This window comes from Haplochromis burtoni, unplaced genomic scaffold (genome assembly GCF_018398535.1).
Source record: "Haplochromis burtoni strain Fernald_Lab_line unplaced genomic scaffold, NCSU_Asbu1 Contig_68, whole genome shotgun sequence".
Lineage (NCBI taxonomy): Eukaryota > Metazoa > Chordata > Actinopteri > Cichliformes > Cichlidae > Haplochromis > Haplochromis burtoni.
This window is the reverse complement of record NW_024582429.1, coordinates 1,990,808-2,015,689: the sequence shown is the minus strand read 5'-3', so window position 1 is coordinate 2,015,689 and position 24,882 is coordinate 1,990,808. Positions and strand designations below refer to the sequence as shown.

The window sequence follows — 24,882 nt, the reverse complement described above, 5'->3', positions numbered from 1 at the left end:
ATGAAGGTTTAAAGTTTGCATTATTGGAGGCGTGGCCTATCTGTGACATGAAGGAGTTCAAAACCAATGGGTGAAGCAGAGGCGGAGGCAGACATTTGACACACCCGGGCTTCTGAAAAAACAACCCAGGCGTCATAGAGACCATGTCCATCTTTTATGTACAGTCAGTGTAAAAGAAGCCTGTCACGTACAAGAAAATGCAGGTAGAAGAGCAGAGTTTGAGGATCATTTAATAACACTGGTTATTGGTCATGTGTGCAACATACTAATGTGAAGCCAAGTTTCTATACTTTCTATATTGTTAGTTTTAACAGCTTAATTTATGGATTCCCAGTGTGTTGTCGGCACAAAACAAGGAAGTGCTGAAAAATCCTGAAATGTAGGCACTTTCCAGCACCTCTGTGTAATAACCAACTCAATTTTGTTATCACTTTAGCAGATACATGTCATCAAGCTGAGCCAGAACAACCGTGGGCTCTTAATTTGAAGGCAGACTGACTGAAGCTCGTTTGATTGGCTGAATGAAGACCTGCTGCTAACTTTGGATAGGAGGTAGGCAGGAGCCCAAGGGCTCCACCCCCAGGTATCGCGGCTGATTTAAATGCCAGGGGAGGAGGAAGGACATCATCATCATCTTCATCCTCATCATCACCATCACTTCATTTACCTGACATGAGAGTCTCATTTCCCTGGAGCTCAGCCTGCATCCTGCACTGAGGACTGAAGCCCTGAACGGTGAGTACGGCGCTTTAATTTTAATTTTAATACTCCCACAGTTTTGATGCCAACCTACAGCTGCTGCCTTGCTCAGTGAGTTACAGCCTGTGTGGATGCATCTAAACTTGCAGAAATGTGTAATGTTCAGTAGATGAATCTCCAACAGGTGGCTATTTTGTGTCAAGACAAAAGAAATGTTCTATTTTATGAGGTGTAATTAGGAACTAATGGCCTTCTGCATGACCCTGAATCTGTTATTCGTCATTAACAATAATTCCAGGCTGACCTGTTCTCAGTTTAAACTGTGAAAAGTGTCAGAAATGATGCAGGATGCTGATTTCACCTGCTCTGCATAGCCCGTGTGCCAGTAGCCACACATGGATGCTCCCCCCTGACATGTCACCATTTTGGTGTAAACGGTAAGCTTGGCTGGACACATGAGCTGCACCTTATAAGGTAGTATGCCTGCTAAGTCCCTAGCATCCCTCTTTGGGCTACCAAGCTACCAGGAGCAAAGGGTTAGCCAAACATGGGCATTCCAGCATGGCAGCTCACTTGTTTGATACTCGGGGTTATCTGTGTGCTGCTTTTCATATTTTATTGCCTGCTGTTCAATGGGAGGTCAAAGCAGCCTTGTGACCTGCACGCAGAGGCACAGACGAGGATAAGTGAGTAAGTAGCTGTATGCAAACTTTAGGGAAATATGGCATTTATTTATCAGATGTAATCTGTGAGACAGTTCACTGAAAGTGGATGTAAATGAGCTGTGAGATGCAAAGGCAGCAGTTGGAGGCACAGATGGAAGAAGCGTGAGGCAGAAAAATGAGCTAATGAGTCAGTTTTATTGATGCTGGCGCGTCTTCATCACTTCTTAGCCTTTATGTGCCCCTGAAAGGTTTCAGAAGTCTGTGAGAAAGATGCTTTTATTTCTCCTCCTCTGCTTGATGCTGTGTGAGACTGTGCTACAAAATAGTTTGGTCTTTAAATCAAGTTGCGCTGAAGGCGTAGGCGTAGTTTTTTCCTTCAGAAAACTGAACAAGTCATCCATTTGTCCTGTTCAGTAAAGGCATGAAAAAAACAAAAACACATCAACAGTAGTCCGTATGGGAAAAAATGCCTCCAACAAGGTCTTTTTCTTTAAAAATTGGTCTTTTTTACTCCCAAAATATAAAATATGAATCTTGTGTGGGAAACATAATTATCTGCAGCGCACACACTGCTGTGAGTCCTGGTGCTGGCAGGTGGAAAACTATGGAGAAACCAGGAGATGGATTCTTTTTTTAAAGTTGTGAGCTGCTGTTTTTGAATTTGGGAGTTTGAAACTCATTTTTCTTTTATAGAGCACCAGTTCTTTATGCTATGACTCTGGGCTGTTAGTGGGATGCACTGGGCTCAACAAAACCACCATATTAGCCTCTATATGCAAAATAATTCACTCTAATTACAGTATATGACAGCTACTCATCATCTGATGTAATAAAACCAAGAGCATCCTGATATAAAAACAAAAATAATGAGCTCAGGGGGTGTGTAGGAAGTTTCAGGGAAACAAAATAAATGTTGTAATTTACATGTACTAAACTGTCCAACCTTCTGGGATGAAACTGGATGCCGATAAAAGCTTTCCTTTAGAGTGTCGTAACACTGACTTTGGGCTCGATTGAAGACAATCTCAGTTATGGGTGAATGGATACACAGAACTCTACTGAAACTGTTTTCAGCATCAGCTTTTCCTTTTTTTCTGTAATGCATTAGATAGCTTGTTGGCATGCAGGTGAGCACAGGTATGATCCTGTAAGCAAAGTGCAGGATGGAAGAAAATTTGCAAAAGGCCAATGATATGAAGCATGTGCTGTAAGGTAAGTACCATGTAATATTACAGAGGAAACTCCAGCAATTAGATCAACCCCTTATGAGCAGCACTTGGCAACTGCGGGAAAGAAGAACTCCTTTTTAACAGGAAGACACTTCCAGCACCAGACTCAGGGAGGGGTCTGAGAAGAGGAACAGAGAGACACAGAAACAATCATGGGAGCAAAGACATAAGCTAATAGATATAAAAATGTGAACACGTGGGGAGTGAAAAGAGGTCCTCAGTGCATCATGGGAAATCATCCTGCAGCCTGAACCTGTAGCAGCATAAAAATAGATAAATGGCAGGTTTATGAGTACAATAAGGCAAAATTAAAACTGCAGTGAATATAAAAAAGCAGAGAAAGAAAAAGTGTCTTTTTTAATTCACATTTTTGATTTGTCAGCAGGTCAGAGGTCAAATCAACTCACATATCAGAGGCTGAGCCGGTCCCAATCGACGATTCAAACGTCAGCCTCACTGCCTCCGAACCACCAGCGTTAGACTCCGATCCCGCCGCTGCTGACCCGCAGGTCGATCCGACCGCCAACATGGCCGACACCGACGACAAGTACCTCTTCCTGGAAAACGACTTCCGCAACAGCGGCGTGGCCCAGGCCGACTGGGCAGCTAAAAAGATGGTGTGGGTGCCGTCAGAGAGGGAGGGCTTCGAGCCGGCGAGCATCAAGGAGGAGAAGGGTGACCAGGTATGCATGGAAACAAGAATGATTGACAGGAGCCATCAGAAAACACAAATATGATGTTGATTACGTCAGAAACAGCGTGAAAAGAAGGAGCTGAAGCAGAGTGGGGTTGCAAAGCAGCTTGCAGACAAACATTTACACCAACTGTTTGTCTTTGTTACTTTATGAAGAGAGTAACAGTGATTCTGGTCTTTTAACAGAGTTTTACCCTTAAACTCTTTAATTAAATTTAACCTGGCACTTCAGTACGGGACCGCTTTCTGCAAACTGAGTAAACACAAGAACAAATGGAAAAGCTTCCATATTTTCCAGAATACTCTATGGGAATTGTTTTGTTATGGACGAACATGAGACACAGCGGTTACAGACATTTCTTCCTCGCGTGTAAAACTTCAGAAATTACTTTTTAAAGATTAAAAAGTAAACTTGAGATAAATTAAATGTAGAATTTCCACATTTTTAATTTTCTTGTGAGATTTTCTTCTCTTCGTTGTCTTTTTTAGTTTTCTCTCACTTGTTCTCAAACCTGTTTCCTCTGAATGACACAGATGTGCAGGACACCAACACGTTTGTTTGGTTTGTCAGGCGATGTGATGTTTGAATTTTTGTGCTGAATACCTGCCGCTGCTCTGCAGGTGCTGGTGGAGCTCTCCAACGGTCAGAAGGTGACGGTGAACAAAGACGACATCCAGAAGATGAACCCGCCCAAATTCAGCAAGGTGGAGGACATGGCCGCCCTCACCTTCCTCAACGAAGCCTCCGTCCTGCACAACCTGCGCGAGAGATACTTCTCTAGCCTGATCTATGTGAGGAAAACACTCAATGATCACCTGGCGCCTGATTTATCTGGTGCTCAAGTCAAACTTGCACCCATGATTTTAAGTCTCTTTGTTATAAACGGTGTTTAAATTACATTAAAAAGGAAGTTTGTTCTATAAAAACCACACAGGTCTGTGTTTATAGAACTAAAGTGAAAACTCTGCCCCCATATGTTGAAGACAAATTGAAAGAATCAGGTGTTAACCTGAATGTGCTGTAAGGTTTTACGTAAAGAAAACTGCAGTAAAGACAAAGTCAGCAGGAGACGGGAGAGCTGAGGGCCCCTCATAAACTCAGAGGCTGAAGAGACTTAACGTTCAGGTGGAAAGTCCTCGTTTAAGGACTGATGTACTGGAAAGATCAGCAGCTTATGTTTGTATTATTTTAGTCAGTCTTTCAAAGACTAATAAGGTACTGCATGTAAAAATTTGAATCCGAGCTCATGCATCTCATACAGACCACCGTGCAGATCCCCGAGAGTTAGGAGGTCCAGTTCCTCCAGTCCTTATATGAGCAGAGGACTTCAGAGCAGCTAAAACCATCTCTGACGTTAACTCAAGCCACCGCTATTGTTCAACCTAAAGTTGGATTATTAAGAGAACGAGCTGCAGGGCCTGTGCAGTTTGAATTAATGCAGCAATATGAAGTTTTCTCTACAATGTTGTGGTTAGAAAGGAAGCGTGTGATTAGGTTTAAATATATTCAGAAGCAAAATAATCTTGTTTTAATCATTAAAGCCATCAGATTAGACAAAACAGGGCATTGATTCACACAGATTACATTCATTCTTACCATGTATCAGTATAATTAATCCCATCATTTGACTCTAAGGCTGCTTTATTATTTTGTCTCTACTTGCTGTAAAACAAACTGAATGAAACTTTATTGTTATAAAAGACGAAGCAGCAACAAGAAGCAGTCAGGAAACAGTTTATAACGAAAATTAATTTATAGTCTTGACTTTTAAACATGTGAACGAGGTGGAAGTTCTTATAGTCACAGGTTAATAAAGCACATGAACCTGCTCGTGCATGAAAAGAGCGAGGCGCCAGTTCAACACTTCACACTGTTTTGATTTTGAATGCACCCCCGTCGAGGTGTGGCCAGTCCCTTAAGAAGGTGGGAGGAGTCAAACAATCAGACAGGAGCTCTAAGAAGGAAGCAGAACACACCTGAAACTGAGCCACAGCTGAAACAACACTTTTACTTTGGAAGTGTGACCTGTCAAACACGATGACTCCCATTATTAGGAGCACACACCTGTTCATGAACTATTACAGGAGTACTAAAATCTGCATGTACAGCATAAGATAACCTTCCTTATTCCTGCTGTGCATGAGTAATCAGATATCAAAGCACCAGTTTACTGGCCGATGTCTTAACATTTTAAAAACTCGAGTAGAAAACAGACGTCAGAATGAGCTGGCAGCTCCGGCGTGGTGATAAAGTGATGTTTCTTCCCTCCGCAGACGTACTCGGGCCTCTTCTGCGTGGTGGTGAACCCCTACAAGATGCTGCCCATCTACTCTGAGAAGATCATCGAGATGTACAAGGGCAAGAAACGCCACGAGGTTCCACCGCACATCTACTCCATCACGGACAACGCCTACAGGAACATGATGCAGGGTAACTGTCTGCATGCACAGACAACAGATCACACGGTAAAACGCATACGACTGTTGTTCTTATCAAGAGTCCAAGAAAAGCAGCTACAAACTTTGTGTTTGATACAGAAAGTATTTAAATACTTTTTTATCTCAAACCAACAAACATGTCCATCAGCATCACTGGAAATATCAAAGATGTTCCCAGATGACTGAAAATCAAAGAATTTAGTCAAGTTTATATTAAAGTTAGACCATCGAGAAGTAAACAACAGGTGGGAAATGCACTCAGGTAAATAAATGACAATATTTCACATTGTAGAAAACTTTTTTTTAACCAAAATTACCTTTAAAATTTGTAAATAAGATGCTGAATTATGAATATTTCAATATTTTAGCACATAAGTGACCAGTTTTATAGTAACTATAAAGATACAGATCTCCTTAGAGGCTCTGTGACGATAACAAAAACATTTTTATCCATCCAACTGTTCTTCACCTGTCCCAACAACCGTTAACCTGAGCCACTTCAAACTTGGAAGGTGCACCAGTGAGTCCAAAGCACATATTTTGAGCCGAGTCCAGGTGTGCCACGGGACTTTAGGAGGCATGGAAACTGTAAACAAAGAGAGAGATGAGGGTGAAAGTAAAGCTGAGGATCCATCTTCTTGCCTTCACCTGTGAGCAGGACCTCTGTGTCGTGACTAAAAGAATGAGATCACAGATATAAGATGTAAGCAGCACTTGCAAAGGAATCAGATGAGGTGGTTTGGGCGTGTGACCAGAAGAGTGTGAGGAAGTTGGGGACCTGCAGAGAATGTGTGGATGGCACTCCCCCTGTTTACCTGTGCATCGCACTGATAAACGGTGTGTTATAGAGCTCTGTCCATGCTCTCTCATATGATATATTACTTGATAAGATTTCTTGAAATTTTTTACAAGGTCAACTTTGACCTTGGGAGCTAACAGTGAAAGTCAAGGTCAAACGCTCAGCCACTCTAGGTACTCATGTCCCCCAAGCTCCAGTGTGTTGTTGTAAAGTTGGAAGATGTTTGGTGTGACTTTGACCAGATTTTCACCTAAATTAAATCCACTCCAGCTATTATTGGTCGATACCATCACATGGAATATGACAGTTACATCTAGACTGCTAACAACCAGACAAATGGAGCGGTGACATACTCCCTCCCTTTGGGGAGAAACAACGTGTCTCTGTTTTCCCACCTTCATTGAACCTACCGTTCCCGTACAGTTTACAGCATCTATGAAGGCACAAAACCTTCATGTGCAAAGAACTTTTCACTTTCTTTGTGTTTTCATTCCTGTGTAGAAACGTTACCCTCAGAATAATGACTGTCGTAAAATTTCCACACTTTCAACCCTCCAGTGTGGGTTGGATTGGACTCTGTGGTTCTGCATGTTTGGCACCCCCAGCCTGAAGCAGTGGGAGTCAGCAGCACTGAGAAAGCCCAGAGGAGCTGGATCATGCTAACATGCTTTCTTTGAAACACTTGTCAGATTCAGAAGCGTGCTGGTCTCTGTGTCCAGAGACGTGACTTTTGATTGGGTGTAAATGTGAGAGTGTGTGGTTGGTTTCACATCTGGGATGTACAACACCTTTTACCCTGTGGCACCTGGGATAGGCACCATCCCACCCCCATGACCCCGAGCTGGATGAGCGGATAAGTCCTGCTCATCCACTTCTGCATCATCAGCCAACACACAAACTGACTTTTAAATCGCAGCACGCTGGTCGGACGTTTGACTCCTGGGCAGACCTCTCACAGGATTTTGCACGGCCAGCCTTTTCTCTAATGACATACTCTCTCCACTAAATGCTGCATTTATCATGTGTTTTATGACTTTTGATGTAAGAGCGCTTAAGTTTTCAAGACACATGAGGCTGGTGGGTATCAGATGAATACACAAACACTCATCCTGTCCCCTCAGATCGACCATCACTATCCCCAGATGCCCCCATCTCCTCCCACAAATATGAAAACACATTCAGTCCCATAAGTCCTGCTGCTTCTGACGCTAATGTACAAAACATGAAGCAGCCACAAACAGTCACATCACAGCTCTTTCTCAGAGGTGAGCGATGGCGTTGAGCAACCTCGACTGAAGCCTCGGAGCGTGCCGTCTGGCCTCCGTTTGGTCCGCCGGTGACCTCAGAGCAGCTCCATACTTTCCACTGAGCTCCAGGATGGCCATACATGGAGCAGTGAGACGAGATTACAGTGAAGGAGTCCTGCATCCACCTGCTATTTTTAGAGGATATGAGTGATGGAGGCTAATCTCCCAGTGAGCGAGATCTCTTTCGCTCTCGTGTCCGAGTGTTTGGAGTTTGACGAGTTCAGTGTCACATTATGTCTCTCTCTCTCTCTCTCTCTCTCTCCACAGACCGCGAGGATCAGTCTATTCTCTGCACGTGAGTCAAAACAGACAGCACTTGACCTTTTTCCATCACAGACACATACCACCAGTTTGTTACCCAAACCTTTAACTGGACCAGTTCACCTCATTTCCAGCTCCATCTATTTAGACCAGAGCAGCTTTGTATGACTCAGAGTTCAAAATAAGCTGAATTATTCTTACACTGGCCCACAGTGATGCTGTCAGATCAGATCTTCTGTCTGAAACAAGCTGTTTAAGCTTCTTATCTTTTCTCCTGATTGGCTGCCCCTCGCAAGCAAAGTTTAAACGGCAGGTGGGCGGGGCCTCTGTGCCAGAGATGGCCGTTTTAGGGATGTCATAAAGGTCCACTTTACACTAAGAAAAACAAATCAAACGACTTTGTCCTGTTTAATATTCTCACTATTTTCTTGTTTACCGTTTTAATTTTGGGGGCCCATAAAACATTATCAGAATAGGAGTTTCAAAATGTCATTTATTTACACAAAGACAAAGAAAACAACAGGTATTTACATCTGAGAGGGTGGTTCTGGTCAAAAATGGGATCTTTTGCTGTAAAACAATGTAAAAACATAAAAATGGGGAGTCTAAGGAGCTTGGAAAGGAAAGCATCTGGATGTCTTTAGACATGCTCTCAGAGCACTCCCGTCGGGCTTAAAGTCTGTGACTCTCCACCAGTCGCTCTTAGAACTGAAGAAGCTTCTTGGACGAAAGGTGAAACATCTTCAAGTAACCTAAAGACATCCAGATGCTTTTCTTTCCAAGCTTCTTAGACTACGATGACCTGGATATCTAAGAACCTTCAGAGAACTTTTATTTTACGATCCCTGCTATTAATCGACTTTGTTTCATTTACTCCAAAACATGTGTCCACTTTGGTGCCTGCTTTTAAAAGAGAAGCACTTTTTTATTTTACATGTAAATAATAACACGACCGATGGGAATATTCATCATAAATCTTTTATAATCCTTAATTGATTATCGCTAGTGTTCAAATATTGTGTTCCTTAATCCAAGTTTATCATTTTAAAAGAGCTGCAGCTGAAAACTCTCTTTAAAGAAGCGTTACAGCTGACTAGCAGGCTAACGCTAAAACTAGCAGCTGGGTGTTAGGAGGTTAATCAGTCTCTGCTGCGTCACCCAGAGGTGAGTCTGGAGCCGGGAAGACAGAAAACACCAAGAAGGTGATTCAGTACCTCGCCGTCATCGCCTCCTCGCACAAGGGCAAGAACCCCGTCAACCCTGTGAGTACCAGCGCCTCAAGCTTTCTGACTCTTTTAAAGAAAATAAAGCCCAAAGCAGCCAAATAATCAGACAAAAGCTAAAAGTTTGATAAGGTTTCAGGATCCAGACTGAAAGTTCAGACATTATGAAATCAGAATGAGCTTTAAGTTTGAAAAAACTGCTATAAAATATTAAAGTGCAAACTCTGCTGTGTACGACAGGATTCAGTCGCTGGCGCCGTGGCCAAGGTGAGGACAGATTGCTGCTGTTTGCTGCTGGGGGCGGGGCTTTTAATTCTTTATCTTTGATGATTTAAAAGAAAAATCAAAGAAAAGTCTCCATGTTTCTCACTAACCTGAACGTTACATCTGCTCTTCGCTCCGCTGCATTTAATCCAGTCATGAACCATCTTTGGTTTGTTTAGTCAGGATTTATCAGTGCTTGACCTCTGACCCCTGCTGCTCCGCTGCTGCGTTTCAGGCCAATTTTGGGGAAAATGCAAATATTTTATGATTTCTAACCGGCGTGTTTCTCTTGCAGCAGCAGCAGGCGGGATCTTTGGCCTACGTGAGTATAAAATCTCATAAAGACTCGTTTTTACTTCAGTATCAATGTAACAGGAAAGCTTTGTGAGCCTTACATCATGACCTGTTCTGTTTAAAAGCAGAGATGTTTTTAGCCGTTTAACCTCATTTTTGCTGCAGGGGGAGCTGGAAAAGCAGCTGCTGCAGGCGAACCCGATCCTGGAGGCCTTTGGAAACGCCAAAACCATCAAGAACGACAACTCTTCGCGATTTGTAAGAACTTCATTCAGTCTGTCAACGCAGAGATGGAAAAATACCTGTGATATAAAGTTAAAGCTGCTGTCGTCCTCTCTGCTCGCAGGGAAAGTTCATCAAACTCAACTTTGATGTGACCGGCTACATCGTCGGGGCGAATATCGACACCTGTATCCTACTTTGAGTTAAATTTTTCCTTTTTTAATGTAAGCATTAAATAAGTGGGTCATTCTTCTTAATCCTGCTCAGACCTGCTGGAGAAGTCTCGCTGTATTCGACAGGCACACACCGAGAGAGCCTTTCACATCTTCTACTACATGGTGGCTGGAGCCAAAGACAAGATGAGAGGTGAGCAGCTCAAACCACAGGAAAAAATCCTTCATTTAAAGGGACAAGCTGACATTTTTAAACCATCCTGGGGTCAGATGGAAGCTGTCATAACATAGTAATAACTATAATTTATTGGTAAATATGAATTTTAAGCTCATCATGCTGCAAAACAGATGCTGCAGATCAGAGCCTGACTGAGAAAGTCATAACAGATGTTTTTGTTAAATTGCGAGTCATGTCTCAGTCAAATCAGACTGTGTATAAATGATGGCCACCGTGACATCATCCATCAGCTTTTGGTGTTTTGAAGGGTGAAGTTCGGTGCTGCTTTTCAGGAGCTACAAGCAGCAAGAGTGCAGAGTAGATCTACAGACTGTATGATTCAGATACTTGATCATCTCTGAAAGACTGTGAAAACATCCTATTACGTTTCAAGTTTACTATCCAACGACTGAGACAGAGTTTGCATGCAGATGAACATAAATGAATCTGTGTAGGTGGACAGTGTGTTCAAGCCAGCTGTTAGTCAAAAAGAAAGATGCCTTCATTCATTTCCTTCAGTCAATAATATCATCAGCAATCAAATGTTGTAGCTGGACCATCTTTGTCCACTCTGCAGTTTTTACCCATCGTAGCACGACGACAGGCAGATGTGATGTCACCGTTTTAACCATGTTTGGACTCCGTGTCCGCACAGCTGGTCATTAAAGCAGCCACACCCCAAACTTTAGGCCTCAGTAAAATCCAGATGGATCAGTTATTTAAAAATATATACTCCTGGAGATGTTATAAAAGAGGAAACTATCCATAGAGGCCAAAACTGTTTTTATATTAGGATGTAAACGTGTTTATTTCTGCTGTAAAGATGAACATTTTAACATGGAACAGCAGTTTTTGCTTCATTTTCAGCCCTATTGATGTCAGCGTAGATATGAAATTAAGTGAATGATGCTGGAAACCAGCTGCTTCCTCTGTAGCGACTGCACGGATTAAACTCAGTCAGCGTAACGTCTTCTCTCTCTGTTTGTAGAGGAGCTGCTGCTGGAGGACTTCAGCAGCTATCGTTTCCTGATAGAGGGTCACGTGGAGATCCCCGGGCAGGAGGACAACGAGATGTTTGATGAAACGCTGGAGGCCATGGACATCATGGGTTTCACTGAGGAGGAGCGATTAGGTACAGAGACCACGTAATGACAAGATTCCCAACGATTTATGCAAGACTTCCTATTCAAGCCTACAAAATAAAAGGACTGAAATTATACTTTAGGATATTTTTAAATGAGGAAAAGTTGGGGTTTATAAGAAAGTAGACAGAAATCACCTCCAAATTTAATTCTGAGGTGTTGGGGCAACCCAGGTTCATGCTTCTGATGCCCCTTTTTAGTTAAAGAAGTACCCTACTTATCAAAGAATAAGTGGAACATAAGAAGTTATATTTGATCTGAATCAGTTTGATGCTCCTGCTCTTCCTTTTCCTGTCTGCAGGCATGTTGAAGGTGGTGTCCAGTGTGCTCCAGCTGGGTAACATCAAGTTTGAGAAGGAGAGGAACAACGAGCAGGCGACGATGCCCGACAACACCGGTAACTTTAAAACAAAAAAGCACCATCACCAGTTCTGTAAATGAGCATCTTCACCTCTCTGACCGCCTCTCTGCCTCGACTCACAGCTGCGCAGAAGGTGTGTCACCTGCAGGGCATCAATGTGACCGACTTCACCCGCGCCATCCTCACGCCCAGGATCAAAGTGGGCAGGGAGGTGGTGCAGAAGGCTCAGACCAAGCAGCAGGTACCCGAGAAGCAAACCAAACCTCCTTAATTAAACACAGAAGACGGCAGCCTTCAATCTCATGTCCTTTCGATCTCCCTTCCTAGGCTGATTTCGCCATCGAGGCTCTGGCTAAAGCCATGTACGAGCGTCTGTTTCGCTGGATCCTCGCCAGAGTCAACAAGACTCTGGACAAGAGTAAGAGGCAGGCGTCATCCTTCCTCGGCATCCTGGACATCGCCGGCTTTGAGATTTTTGAGGTAACTGATTCCTAAAAACTAACTTTTAGTGTGTGTCATAGGAATGACATGAAACATTTCACTGTTTCATGTCATTCCTATGAGTCAGTCGAACTAATCATTCAAGAAGAACAGCCAGGTTTGCACCGGCTCTTTATCCTGTTGAGGATATTTGAGGGTATGCATCCCTCGAGGTCCATTGCCGAGAGCACCTCAGTTCCTGTACGACCTGTTGATACGTTTTTCGGAGTAATGTAAGCTGGAAGTCACTGTTTCATTTAGCTGGTTTTCAGTCAACTGAGAAGTGGTGGAAATGAGAATTAAGACCTCTGTCTGTGGGTCTTAGCCAGATAAGGGTGGAGAGCCCACTCCTGGTGGAGGACTAAGGAGAAACAATGAGATTTTCGTTCTGTGGAACGCCGGTCCAGCTCTCTATCTTCTCAAGGAAATTCAGTCGTGTTTTATAGACTTGGAGAAGTCCCGTGTCCCCTTCTATGGGTGTTTTAGTGTGTGCACAACCATAATGAGGCCCCACCCTGTCACGTGTCCTCTTCATAATGAAAGACGAAGAGAAGAGGGTTGGTTGGTCTCTGGTTCTTCTGGCTTCAAGCTCCAAGCAGCCTCCTTTGTAGTGACCAAAATGAGATATAGCATTTCTATCGCTGGTTCTTAACTGGAAAATGGTGGATTGACCACACTGGTTGGGAATGAGCTTCAGAGTCTTGGGGTCTTTTTTTCCCCAGTTACCTGGATCTTTGTGCAGACTCACTGGTCTGTTCTACAAAATCGAGGGCTGAGGGTGACAAGTTTTTCTGTGTTTCTGTCAGTTTTTAATCATGAATTTCGATCCCACAGGACAACTCATTCGAGCAGCTCTGCATCAACTACACCAACGAACGTTTGCAGCAGCTCTTCAACCACACCATGTTCATCCTGGAGCAGGAGGAGTACAAGAGGGAGGGCATCGAGTGGAACTTCATCGACTTCGGCCTCGACCTGCAGCCCTGCATCGAGCTCATCGAGAGGCCGGTCAGACAGCTACACACACAAGCAACTTAACATGTATAACAATAAAGTCTACGCCGGTGTTGCACAAGTGATAAATGCAAAAGAAGAAAATATGGCATCTAAGTTAACGAAGGATTAATTGAAAGATAACTCAAAGTTTGCCTTTATTTTATGAACAGGACAAAAGCAATTTGATGAATTAAGATAACATTCACGGTCTTTAACAAATGAAGAGTGAGCAAAGAGATCTTTCTGTAAGATTGTTAACAGATCAATTTAAAGAAGGTTTAAATTTAACAAGATTATCTAATTAAGATTATTCTGGACAGATAAAACAAAATGATAAGAGAAGGTTTGGACCAAGAAAGTGTTTTAAATGCCCTTAAAATATTTTTCCATCATGTTATTCCCAAACATCCAACAATAAAAATTTTAGGTTAATTTTTCGAGGTCTTTGAGGAAGGAACTGCATTCTCTTTGCTCCTATCAGGACTGCTATAAAGGATGTTTGCCTGTATAGGAATGACTTTCAAACATCCCTGTACTCGACACTGATCAAAAAGTAACTGTTTGTAAAAATGTTCTCTTAAACTGAGCCGTGGATCCGACGCTCTCTTCCAGAACAACCCTCCGGGTATCCTGGCCCTGCTGGACGAGGAGTGCTGGTTCCCCAAAGCCACTGATATTTCTTTCGTGGACAAGCTGCTGAACACCCACACTGGTCACGTTAAATTCTCCAAACCCAAACAGCACAAAGACAAACTGATGTTCACTGTCCTGCACTACGCTGGAAAGGTGAGGACAGCTTCCCGAGACGGACAGTCATCTGTAAAACTTTGCATTTGTGAAAAATATTTAAAAATATTTAAACATATTTAAACGACTCGCAGTGGAACAGAGTGGGTCTGTTTGGTTCTGTTGCTCTTGACTATGATGTGATTTTAATTTCTCTCATGCAATTTTTCTGCAAACAACAACCAATTCAATGGTCTAGATCCAGGGAAGTACTGTGTATATTTGTGAGGTGTATGATAAATGCTGAGTGGAAACCAATGGACCCCATGATTTTGGGCACGGTGATTTAAATATTTTGAGATTTCTTTTAAAAATTGTGACTCCAGGTTGACTATAATGCCGCCAACTGGTTGACAAAGAACATGGACCCTCTGAATGACAACGTAACAGCTCTGCTCAACAACTCCTCCAGTGCCTTCATTCAGGATCTGTGGAAAGACGGTGAGTCGTCATCACAGTAGAGCAATAACATAAAGCAGGGCATTAAAAGTTGTCATAAATCTTTCCTGTTTTATTCTCCATGTCAGTGGATCGAGTTGTAGGTCTGGAGACCATGACCAAGATGTCTGAGAGCTCAGCGCCCAGTTCCACCAAATCCAAGAAGGGCATGTTTCGCACTGTGGGTCAGCTGTACAAAGAGTCTTTGGGCAAACTGATGACCACGTTACACAACACCCAGCCCAACTTCGTCCGCTGCATCATTCCAAACCACGAGAAGCGGGTAGGTTATTATAGCTGACTCTAGGGCTGCCACGATTAGTCGACTAGTCACGATTACGTCGACTATCAAAATCGTCGACGACTAATTTAATAGTTGACGCGTCGTTTGAAGCTTTGTAAGATCCCAAAAGACGCAGGAATAAGTAGTAGGATTTAAGAGTGTAATAACGGACTGAAACAGAAGATGGCAGCACTGCATGTACAAGGATGCCAGCTGCCGTTAAACCCCGAAGAAGAAGAAGAAGCTGTGTCCCAGAATTCATAGCGCGGCCCAGCTCAGTTTCCAACAATGGCGGCAGCTAGTTAGTTTTAATATTACTTTTATTATTCTTTCTGCGTCACAAAATAAACGTTTAACATATTTTCAGGCGAGAATGTAGCTGTGTAAGCCTCAAATATCTGCTCAGTTTATCAGGACACCACATATTTTCAAAAGCACTCTGACGTTTTCGGAGACGTCTGTTACCCACTAGCTCGATAGCTAGCCGGGGGCTAGGCTAACTAGAGCCGTGAGAACACCGGACTCCCGGCAAATCGTTTTCAAACCCACCGCCGTCTGTCGCTACTCAGGTTAAACATGGTATATGAGTCACTTTGATAACTTAAATGTTATTGTTTGGCTTTTTTCAGTATTTTATTTGTTCCTGAGTAAATCGGTTTGGCTGAGATTAAAGTTATAGTTTTCACACAGCTGAATAAACGTCAAGCAGACAGCTGATCATCAGAAGTGTGAGATGCTGGAGAATATACTCCGGTGTCCTGTTATATTTTAGACAGCAAGGAGTTTATTAAACTTCACTGAAACAATCTGCAAATTTCATTAAAATTTAATAAACTATCATCTTGTCTTTATTTTTAGTTAGCACAGACCTGAAACACTTAAAGCTGTAAGCTAGTGATAGTTATATAAGAGCAGATGCTGCTGGTGCAATAAGCTGTAGGTTTTACGTTCAATGGATGATGATCTGATTAGTCAAATAATCGCAAAAATAATCGGTGACTAGTCGACTATCAAAATAATCGTTTGTGGCAGCCTTAGCTGACTCTAACCCCGAGATAAAAGACAGTCTGTTAATTCACTGAGGAGTTGTTGGCTTTTTGCTGTGGTGCAGGCTGGAAAGATGGATTCCAACCTGGTGCTGGAGCAGCTGAGGTGTAACGGAGTGTTGGAGGGGATTCGAATCTGCAGGCAGGGATTTCCAAACCGGATTGTTTTCCAGGAGTTCAGGCAGAGGTGAGGGAGATGTCTGAGATCATTTATACTGATAACAGTATCATAGTTCCTTTATAATAATACTAAGTTTGAATGCTAACGACTTTAAAGATTTTTGCTTCCACTGTATGCAGATGATGTTCAATTCTGTATCTCACTTGAGACTAAAAACATTGTTTCTTCAGAATGTTTTTATTTCTGTAAAAGTTTGATGGGAGATGCTACAAACTGTGAGCCTTAAGTGTCATGTAAATGCTTTTGTTTGTTCATTTTTTGCGTTACTGATTAACTTCCCCTAAGTAGTAAATAACGTTTATAAATCAGTGTAAGCTGTTTGGTCTCAAAGGCCCATGAATGTCTACTTAATGATATCTTTGGGAACAGAATAAGTCAATAATGTGCGGCTCTAAATGTATTTGTAGTTTCAGGTCAGGCACATGCATAAGTCCACTGTTACTGTCTGTCATGTTACATCAAATGAAACACATTTGTGATGCTAAAATAACTTAAAAATACTTGTCAGCTGTGGAATATTATTAGCTGCTGTGTAAAGTTGGCATGTCAAAAGAATTTCTGCATAAAAAAGTTACTCATGCAGCTGCAGTGAGAGCCCACAGCAGACACACATCTCACAAACCCACAGCTACCTGCATGTAGCTATGGCTATTACTAAATATTCAAATAAGTCCATGGACACCTGCCCACAGTCTGAGGCCCTGTGATCAGGTTTCGTTGGTTGTTCCTCACTCTGACTGAAGGCAGATGCTTCTTCCTCTTTTAGAAAAGTTCCTTCAGATCAAAAATTGGATGAGTTTAAAACACAATAGTTTTTTTTCTATTTCGTTATCTTATTTTGTTTTTCTTCATTGCTAGCTTATTGCTATATTTTGCAGTTACGTGAAGGTGATCTGCATCTAAACTAAATTTTAATGGGCTTGCCCCTTACCCACGAGAAAGGAAATGAATAAGCTTGGTACGGGAATAAAGTTTCAAGCAGATTGTGTTTGAGATTAGAGTGAATTGGGACCTCATATCTTCCAATTTAGAATATTCTTTGACCGCTTTGCAGTTATACTTCGATCAATAACCCATTTAAGGAACGAGTACTTTATGTAGTAGTACGTTTGGTCTCACCGGTAATGTGCTGTTTGCAGGTACGAGATCCTGGCTGCCAACGCCATCCCTAAAGGCTTCATGGATGGAAAACAGGCCTGCAGTTTAATGGTGAGCTCGATAGAGTAAAACCTTTAATGCTTACAAATTTATGCTATTTAAATATTAATTTACTGTGAAAAGGAAGAAGCAGGGTTCATTCCTCTGCTCGTCTCCAGGTAAAGCACCTGGATCTGGACCCTAACTTGTATCGTATCGGTCAAAGCAAAATGTTCTTCAGGACGGGAGTTTTGGCTCAGCTGGAAGAGGAGCGAGACCTCAAACTGACTGTCGTCATCATCGCCTTCCAGGCGCAAGCAAGAGGCTTCCTGGGCCGCAAGTAGGTGGAGCATTAAGACCCAGAAGTCATTTCCTCTACTTTTCGTTGCCCATGATAGATGCAGTCATCAGGAAATAGCAGAGAAGTCCTGTTGGAAGCTTCAAGTTTGATGTTTTGCCACAATCTTTGTTTGGTTTAAAGAACAGAAGGCTCCGTGCCCTAAAGCATGACCAGTTTTATTATTTGACTCTAAATGGGACCAGAATTTTTTTTTAAGAAACCTTATGTCATATTAAAGAAGACTCTAAACTAGTGATTAAGATCATAAACTCATCAATTCAATTTTATTTATATAGCGCCAAATCACAGCATAAGTTGCCTCAAGGTGCTTCATAGATACAGAGAAAAACCCAACAATCATATGACCCCCTGTGAGCAGCACTTTGGCAACAGTGGGAAGGAAAAACTCCCTTTTAACAGGAAGAAACCTCCAGCAGAACCAGGCTCAGGGAGGGGCGGGGCCATCTGCTGCGACCGGTTGGGGTGAGAGAAGGAAGACAGGATAAAGACATGCTGTGGAAGAGAGACAGAGGTTAATAACAGATATGATTCAATGCAGAGAGGTCTGTTAACACACAGTGAGTGAGAAAGGTGACTGGAAAGGAAAAACTCAATGCATCATGGGAATCCCCGGCAGCCTACGTCTATTGCAGCATAACTAAGGGAGGATTCAGGGTCACCTGGTCCAGCCCTAACTATATGCTTTAGCAAAAAGGAAAATGTTTTTCAAAGTCATAAATCCAGTGAGCAGTAGAGTCATTATCCCATAGACTTTGAAAGACAGTGCCCCCTGCTGGCCATTAGAAAGAATACTTGTGTAGGCTGCTTCCACTTTGTCTTCTGTTATGCATCATTTCTTTACAGTCTGTGATCTCTGCAGGTCTGATTCTTCTTCATGTGTTTTCAGGGCTTTCAGCAAACGTCAGCAGCAGCTCACCGCCATGAAGGTCATCCAGAGGAACTGCGCCTGCTACCTCAAGCTCAAGAACTGGCAGTGGTGGAGGCTTTTCACTAAGGTGATTCAAACAGTTCACACCACCATCCAACCAGAGGACATATTTGTTCTTAAATGTCTCTCAAATACATTTTTATTTAGGTCAGGTGAACAAACTTTGCTTCATCTGTCTGTGGTTCAGGTCAAGCCGCTGCTGCAGGTGACCAGACAAGAGGAGGAGATGGGTCAGAAAGAGGAGGAGCTGAAGGCCGCCAAAGAGGTGGCGGCCAAAACTGAGGCTGAACTGAAGGACATTACCCAGAAGCACACCCAGGTGACACAAACTCGGGTTTTTATCTGCGTTTTATCTGAGCGTTAAGTCATTTTGAGTAAATGTTCTCGCTGTGGTGTTTATAGCTGATGGAGGAGCGGGCGCAGCTGGAGTTGAAGCTTCAGGCGGAGACGGAGCTGTGCGCTGAGGCAGAGGAGATAAGGGTGCGACTGGAGGCCAAGAAGCAGGAGCTGGAGGAGGTGCTGCACGAGATGGAGGCCCGGCTGGAGGAAGAGGAGGACCGCAGTAACGCCCTGCAGCAGGAGAAGAAGGAGATGGAGCAGCAGCTACAGGTTTGTCTCGTTATCATTACAAAAACAAGACATGCAACGCTTTTTGTATCGCCAATGTAAGGCACAGACACGTATGGTTAATTTATCTTGTTGTTAATTAAAATACTATCTTTCAAGTCCAGCAAATAAGAAGAGATTACAGGTATAAACTTACTCAATGATGGATAATAACTCTGGTCTTACACTGAAAGCTTGTCCTCCTACTGCATCCTTATATTTTCTGTCCGTTAACTTTGCGTCGTCTTTTCCTGCAGCTGATGGAGGCCCACATAGCACAGGAAGAAGACGCCAAGCAGACGCTGCAGCTGGAGAAAGCGGCTGTGGAGGGAAAGGTGAAGAAGCTGGAGGAGGACATTCTGCTGATGGAGGACCAGAACAACAAGCTGCAGAAGGTATGAAGAGCTTCACCCTCTGCTCTAAGAGAGCGCCTCGTTCAGCGTGAACGCTGCACTGCACGCGCTCACATGCGTCTGTTTTTAGGAGCGAAAGCTGCTGGAGGAGAGGATGGCTGACATGAGCTCCAACCTGGCCGAGGAGGAGGAGAAGTCTAAGAATCTAACCAAACTCAAGGCCAAGCACGAGTCCATGATCTCTGACCTCGAAGGTCAGTCAGCACTTTGTCTTTGTTTGTTTGGCTCATGAGCTGAATACAAATCTGTGGTGCATGTTCAGTTTACAGCACGGTGCAGACGTTGCAGCAATCACATGTTGGACCGAGGAAATGTTTAAAGCTTTAAACCTGGGGGAAGATTTCAGCTGTTACAGTAAATTACAACTCACAGTGTGAAGTTGGAGTTAAAGGAGTTATTTCAGGAGTGATAACTGACCTTACAGTCAGTATAGAGAGCAAATGTCTCTTTATTGCATTACATCATACTTCATCTCAAGATTAAAATAATATGACAACCCGAATATCAAGTATTTCATTCTGCTGCTTTAGTATGGAGTAACTCGTGTCTGTAACATCTAAAGAAATTTGGTTTTTTTGTGTCCAGTGCGTCTGAAGAAGGAAGAGAAGAGTCGCCAAGACGTGGAAAAGGCGAAGAGGAAGGTGGAGGCGGAGCTTGCTGAACTGCACGAGCAGCACGCCGACCTGCAGGCGCAGTTAGCTGAGCTGCGGGCCCAGCTCGCTGCCAAGGAGGAGGAGCTGCAGGCCACACAGGAGCGGTGAGAAGGACTAACATGAACAGACGATGCATTATGAATGCTGAAGATGTCCTGACAGGTGGAAGCTTGAAGCGAGGCCATCAAACATGGCTTGATATGATCCAGGAGGGAACCAGTGCATCCAGTTTTGAACTTTATGAATGTAGCTGTTTGGAGAACTTAATCGTACCAGGTCAGATGATCTAAAGGGGAAGTGTTTGTGTTTTATTAGCATAAACTTGAAAAGAGACATCATGAATTATGTGGCTAAGCACATATAAAGGAAATCAAATGGGTCTCAAAAATGATCCCCGTGGGACACCATACCCAAGAGATGCAGATACAGAGTTGTTTAAATTCTCTCCTAATTGAACAGTGTGAATGAAACCATAGAAAAACTGTAACATTTCTCCAACCTTCATGATTTCCTTTCCAACAAATTTGTGTCCACAGCCTGGAGGAGGAGAGCAGTCAGCGTGGGGCGGCGGTGAAACGCATTCGGGAGTTGGAGGCTTTGCTCTCAGAGCTGCAGGAGGACTTAGAGGCTGAAAGGGCGGCGAGAGGGAAGGCTGAGGCAGCACGACGGGACCTCGGGGAGGAGCTTAATGCTCTACGTACCGAGCTGGAGGACAGTCTGGACACGACTGCTGCCCAGCAGGAATTACGGTCCGTGTCGTCCATATACATCCTCGAAATGAACCACATAATTTGATAAGCAAGCTCATTTTTCCGTTATTCATATTCAAAATTAATGAATCACAAATTGAATGTTTTTCATTTAATTTTACTTTTAGCATGAGACTAGCCCTAATCTGTGTCTGTAAAAATATATATACAGCAATTCTTCATCCCTGGAATTAGATAATCCAAAGAAAGATACCCAAAAGATGAGGAAATTGGTCCGGCGTTTAAAAAAAATGCTTATATTTTATCCAGTTACATAAGAATGAGCTTCAGGTATCGGTTAAACATCCATAACAGTTAATGGGACACAAATCTGAAACGTTGCAGTAAATAACAGTATCATCTGCATAGAAGAGCAGCTTTTAAGTTGTTTTAATCAGGCCTCTGCACCATCTTACCGGATGTTTTGTGTTTATGGTTGGCAGGGCGAAACGTGAGCAGGAAGTGGCCATGTTGAAGAGGGCCATGGAGGAAGAGGGGCGGAGCCATGAGGCCCAAATCCAGGAACTGAGACAGAAACACAGTCAGGCTGTGGAGGAGCTGAATGAGCACCTGGAGCAGGCCAAGCGGGTCAGTTCACCAAAGTCAGACACTTTCATTCATACGAGGTGCAGATATATGTTTGTTTAATATGAGGTACATGGATATTGCTACTGGCACGTCCTTATAAGAACAGTGAGACAGAGGTGGATATTTTCACTCATTCAGCATCTGTTCCTTCTGTCCAGGTAAGAGCTGGTCTTGAGAAAGCCAAGCAAGGTCTGGAGAAGGAGTCAGCAGACCTGAGTGCTGACCTGCGTTCCCTCACCAGCGCCAAACAGGACGTTGAGCACAAAAAGAAGAAGTTGGAGGGTCAGCTGAATGATCTAAATTCTCGCTTCAATGAGAGCGAGCGGCAGAAGAACGAGCTGTCGGAGCGAGTCTCAAAGATGACGGTGAGCCATACAAACAATGACAGAAGTGAGTCAGATAGGAAGATATCAGTCGGCTATTTATAATTACAAGTTGGCTTTTTTTCTACTCTTTTCCATCTTCATGTTTTAATTCTGAGATTTCTCCAAATTAGCTTTGAATGACTGAGAGTACAAGTCCCCGAGTCTGTCCTCTGATTAGCTACCAGTTTGCTTTACTTACACAAACGCAGTCAATAAATGGGAAGCTCCGCCTCCTATGAGGAGTGACTTTGGGTGTTTCTTATGACCATATAAGGAAATCAGTGGCAATCTGACATAAAAGTGCCTGAAACATAATTCAAATATTGACCTAAATCATAATAGTTCCTCTTTAAATGTGATTAAGTAACTAATTGGAAATGTTTTAGATCCTAATTACAGATAAATGAGAAACTAGTACATCTAAAATGCACAAAACAAATATTGATTTATAAACTGGTTATTAAAGCAAAGATGAAGCATTGTAAACAAACATATTTAGAAGTCAAAGAATATTTTGAGGTAAAAATAAATTGTAGTTACCAACAAGTCTCTGGGTTTAAAGGATAAAGGCTCATCAGGAGCACAGTATGTGAACAGAGTCTTAAATATCCAGGCTGTGTTTGTGTTAGCTGGTTCAACAAGACCTAAACTCCAATCAGAGATAAAGAGGTTGGCAGCAGTAGCTGTAAGCTTTCTCAGTTAACTTTAAACTTTCTGCTTCTTCTACTTAAAGAGAACAAATGGATCTTCATGAAAAGTCACACTCAGATTTAAAGAGACACGTATCTGCGCTTGACTTTAGCCTTTGTGTTTACAGTTCTCGTCTCTTCTTCTCTGTTAGTTGGAGCTGGACAGCGTGACGGGTCTGCTGAACGAGGCCGAGGGAAAGAACATCAAGCTGGGTAAAGACGTCTCCAGCCTGTCCTCTCAGCTGCACGACGCACAGGTGAGGAGCACCCTGACTGCTAAATGCTGTGATGCATGAAGCCAGGTTTCTAAACAGCGTCCTCCTCCCCCCAACTCTTTCAGGAGCTGCTGTCAGAGGAGACGCGTCAGAAGCTGAATCTGTCTGGGCGTCTGCGTCAGATGGAGGACGACAGGAACAGCCTCATGGAGCAGCTGGAGGAGGAGACTGAGGTCAAACGGGCCGTGGAGAGGCAGGTGTCCAGCCTCAACATGCAGGTCAGCTCTGCTCCGGGTCTCCGAAGCAATCGTTTCAAAGGCCGACTGGGATTTTTCCGAATGCTTAAGCTCATCCTCTCTCACACTGAAGTTCTCATTCTTCTGACTTTTCTCAGCTGTCCGACTACAAGAAGAAGCTGGATGAGATGTCGGGGACGGTGGAGCTGCTGGAGGAAGGGAAGAAGCGTCTGCAGCGTGAGCTGGAGGCGACCAACACAGAGTACGAGGAGAAGGCCTCCGCTTACGACAAGCTGGAGAAGAGCCGGAGCCGGCTGCAGCAGGAGCTGGAGGACGTCCTCATGGACCTGGACAGCCAGCGGCAGCTCGTCTCCAACCTGGAGAAGAAGCAGAAGAAGTTCGATCAGGTCTGGCAGCTCCACAATGACTGCTTCAGTTACCTACCCACTGATCAGTTTTTCAGATTTTCCAGTTTTGTTTCCACACGTATTAAAGACGGGAGAGTTTGTCCCAGGAACCAGATGTTCCACAAAAGCTTCTCTCAGTGCTTTTTTTTGAGCCTGCAATGATCTGTGATCTCTAATGTCCTCCATGTCCATCAGATGCTGGCCGAGGAGCGCACTGTGTCCTGTAAGTATGCGGAGGAGCGGGATCGAGCGGAGGCAGAGGTGCGGGACAAGGAGACAAAGGTGCTGGCTCTTACCCGAGGGCTGGAAGAAAGCCACGAGGCTCTGGAGGAGGCGGAGAAGACGGTGAAGGCGCTCCGAGCCGAGATGGAAGATCTCATCAGCTCCAAGGACGACGTGGGAAAGAATGTAAAACACTGAACCTGGACACGAGCGACTCCTACTATCCGTGGTCAGTATTTCCGATGAAGGTGGATGTGTTTCTGGTTATATTTCAGGTGCATGACCTGGAGAAGGCGAAGCGCGGCCTGGAGGCCATCGTGGAGGAGATGAGGACGCAGATGGAGGAGCTGGAGGACGAGCTGCAGGTGGCCGAGGATGCCAAGCTGCGTCTGGAGGTCAACAGTCAGGCTCTGAAAGCTCAGCACGAGAGGGAGCTGCAGGCCCGCGACGAGCTGGGAGAGGAGAAGAGGAAGCAGCTCCTGAAACAGGTCGGGAAACCTCGCCACCGCTGCTTTTTACTTCATCTCATTTTGTAAACACTCGCACCTCGTCACAGTTTTAGAATTTATCATCATAATTTAGGTCCTTTAAGAGTTGAGAAGGAGAAGAAGTTTGAATTCTCTGAACTGGCTTCCTCCTTAAACTCGATGATGTTTCTCCACTTTGAGGTCTTCCTGCTTTTTGCTTTAGTGGTGCAGACTTCTCTCTCCCGAATACTGTGAGGTTTATCTGTTTCCTTATCTGGAGAAATAGACCTGGTGGGATGGAGACTGCAGGTAGTGGTTTAGAAAGATTCTGATCCGCTATCATTGATGTAACAGTAAGAACAAAACTGGCCAGTGCACTTACTGAGAACATTTCTAAGCACGTGTTAGGAAAAAAGCGCGAGTTTTCAGACAGCTAATGTTTTCCTCTTGGCGTCCGTCAGGTCCGAGAGCTGGAGTCAGAGCTGGAGGAGGAGAAGAAGCAGCGAAGTCAGGCTTCAGCCGGGAAGAAGAAGCTGGAGGGGGAGCTGAAGGACACGGAGGATCAGCTGGAGGCCAGCAGCAGGGGGCGTGACGAGGCGCTCAAACAGCTCCGCAAAATCCAGGTCAGCAAACTCTTTTATTGACTT

At 43.7% G+C, this 24,882-nt stretch overlaps 1 protein-coding gene across 4 annotated transcripts in view; it reads left to right on the top strand.

Moving 5' to 3' along the window:
* Window positions 1–627: 627 nt before the first annotated feature.
* The window catches only part of LOC102302113 (myosin-11), a 28,426-nt gene continuing 4,171 nt past the window's right edge, over window positions 628–24,882 (top strand). For 2 of the 4 annotated variants that reach the window (XM_042221496.1, XM_042221498.1), the window contains exons 1-37: window positions 641–735; window positions 2,976–3,276; window positions 3,909–4,079; window positions 5,562–5,718; window positions 8,100–8,127; window positions 9,256–9,355; window positions 9,557–9,583; window positions 9,876–9,902; window positions 10,040–10,132; window positions 10,221–10,284; window positions 10,364–10,462; window positions 11,475–11,618; window positions 11,930–12,025; window positions 12,112–12,230; window positions 12,317–12,469; window positions 13,304–13,477; window positions 14,078–14,251; window positions 14,578–14,692; window positions 14,779–14,972; window positions 16,084–16,205; window positions 17,339–17,408; window positions 17,516–17,676; window positions 18,584–18,692; window positions 18,813–18,944; window positions 19,028–19,234; window positions 19,489–19,626; window positions 19,715–19,838; window positions 20,230–20,401; window positions 20,834–21,046; window positions 21,490–21,634; window positions 21,793–21,999; window positions 22,841–22,945; window positions 23,029–23,181; window positions 23,298–23,546; window positions 23,742–23,954; window positions 24,044–24,256; window positions 24,697–24,858. In XM_042221496.1, the coding sequence (XP_042077430.1) occupies window positions 3,121–3,276; window positions 3,909–4,079; window positions 5,562–5,718; window positions 8,100–8,127; window positions 9,256–9,355; window positions 9,557–9,583; window positions 9,876–9,902; window positions 10,040–10,132; window positions 10,221–10,284; window positions 10,364–10,462; window positions 11,475–11,618; window positions 11,930–12,025; window positions 12,112–12,230; window positions 12,317–12,469; window positions 13,304–13,477; window positions 14,078–14,251; window positions 14,578–14,692; window positions 14,779–14,972; window positions 16,084–16,205; window positions 17,339–17,408; window positions 17,516–17,676; window positions 18,584–18,692; window positions 18,813–18,944; window positions 19,028–19,234; window positions 19,489–19,626; window positions 19,715–19,838; window positions 20,230–20,401; window positions 20,834–21,046; window positions 21,490–21,634; window positions 21,793–21,999; window positions 22,841–22,945; window positions 23,029–23,181; window positions 23,298–23,546; window positions 23,742–23,954; window positions 24,044–24,256; window positions 24,697–24,858 (4,986 nt within the window). In that variant the 5' untranslated portion in view covers window positions 641–735; window positions 2,976–3,120. Of the gene's footprint in view, window positions 736–2,975; window positions 3,277–3,908; window positions 4,080–5,561; window positions 5,719–8,099; window positions 8,128–9,255; window positions 9,356–9,556; window positions 9,584–9,875; window positions 9,903–10,039; window positions 10,133–10,220; window positions 10,285–10,363; window positions 10,463–11,474; window positions 11,619–11,929; window positions 12,026–12,111; window positions 12,231–12,316; window positions 12,470–13,303; window positions 13,478–14,077; window positions 14,252–14,577; window positions 14,693–14,778; window positions 14,973–16,083; window positions 16,206–17,338; window positions 17,409–17,515; window positions 17,677–18,583; window positions 18,693–18,812; window positions 18,945–19,027; window positions 19,235–19,488; window positions 19,627–19,714; window positions 19,839–20,229; window positions 20,402–20,833; window positions 21,047–21,489; window positions 21,635–21,792; window positions 22,000–22,840; window positions 22,946–23,028; window positions 23,182–23,297; window positions 23,547–23,741; window positions 23,955–24,043; window positions 24,257–24,696; window positions 24,859–24,882 lie in introns of all 4 variants that reach the window. The other 2 variants (XM_014334171.2, XM_042221497.1) reach the window with 2 other exon arrangements.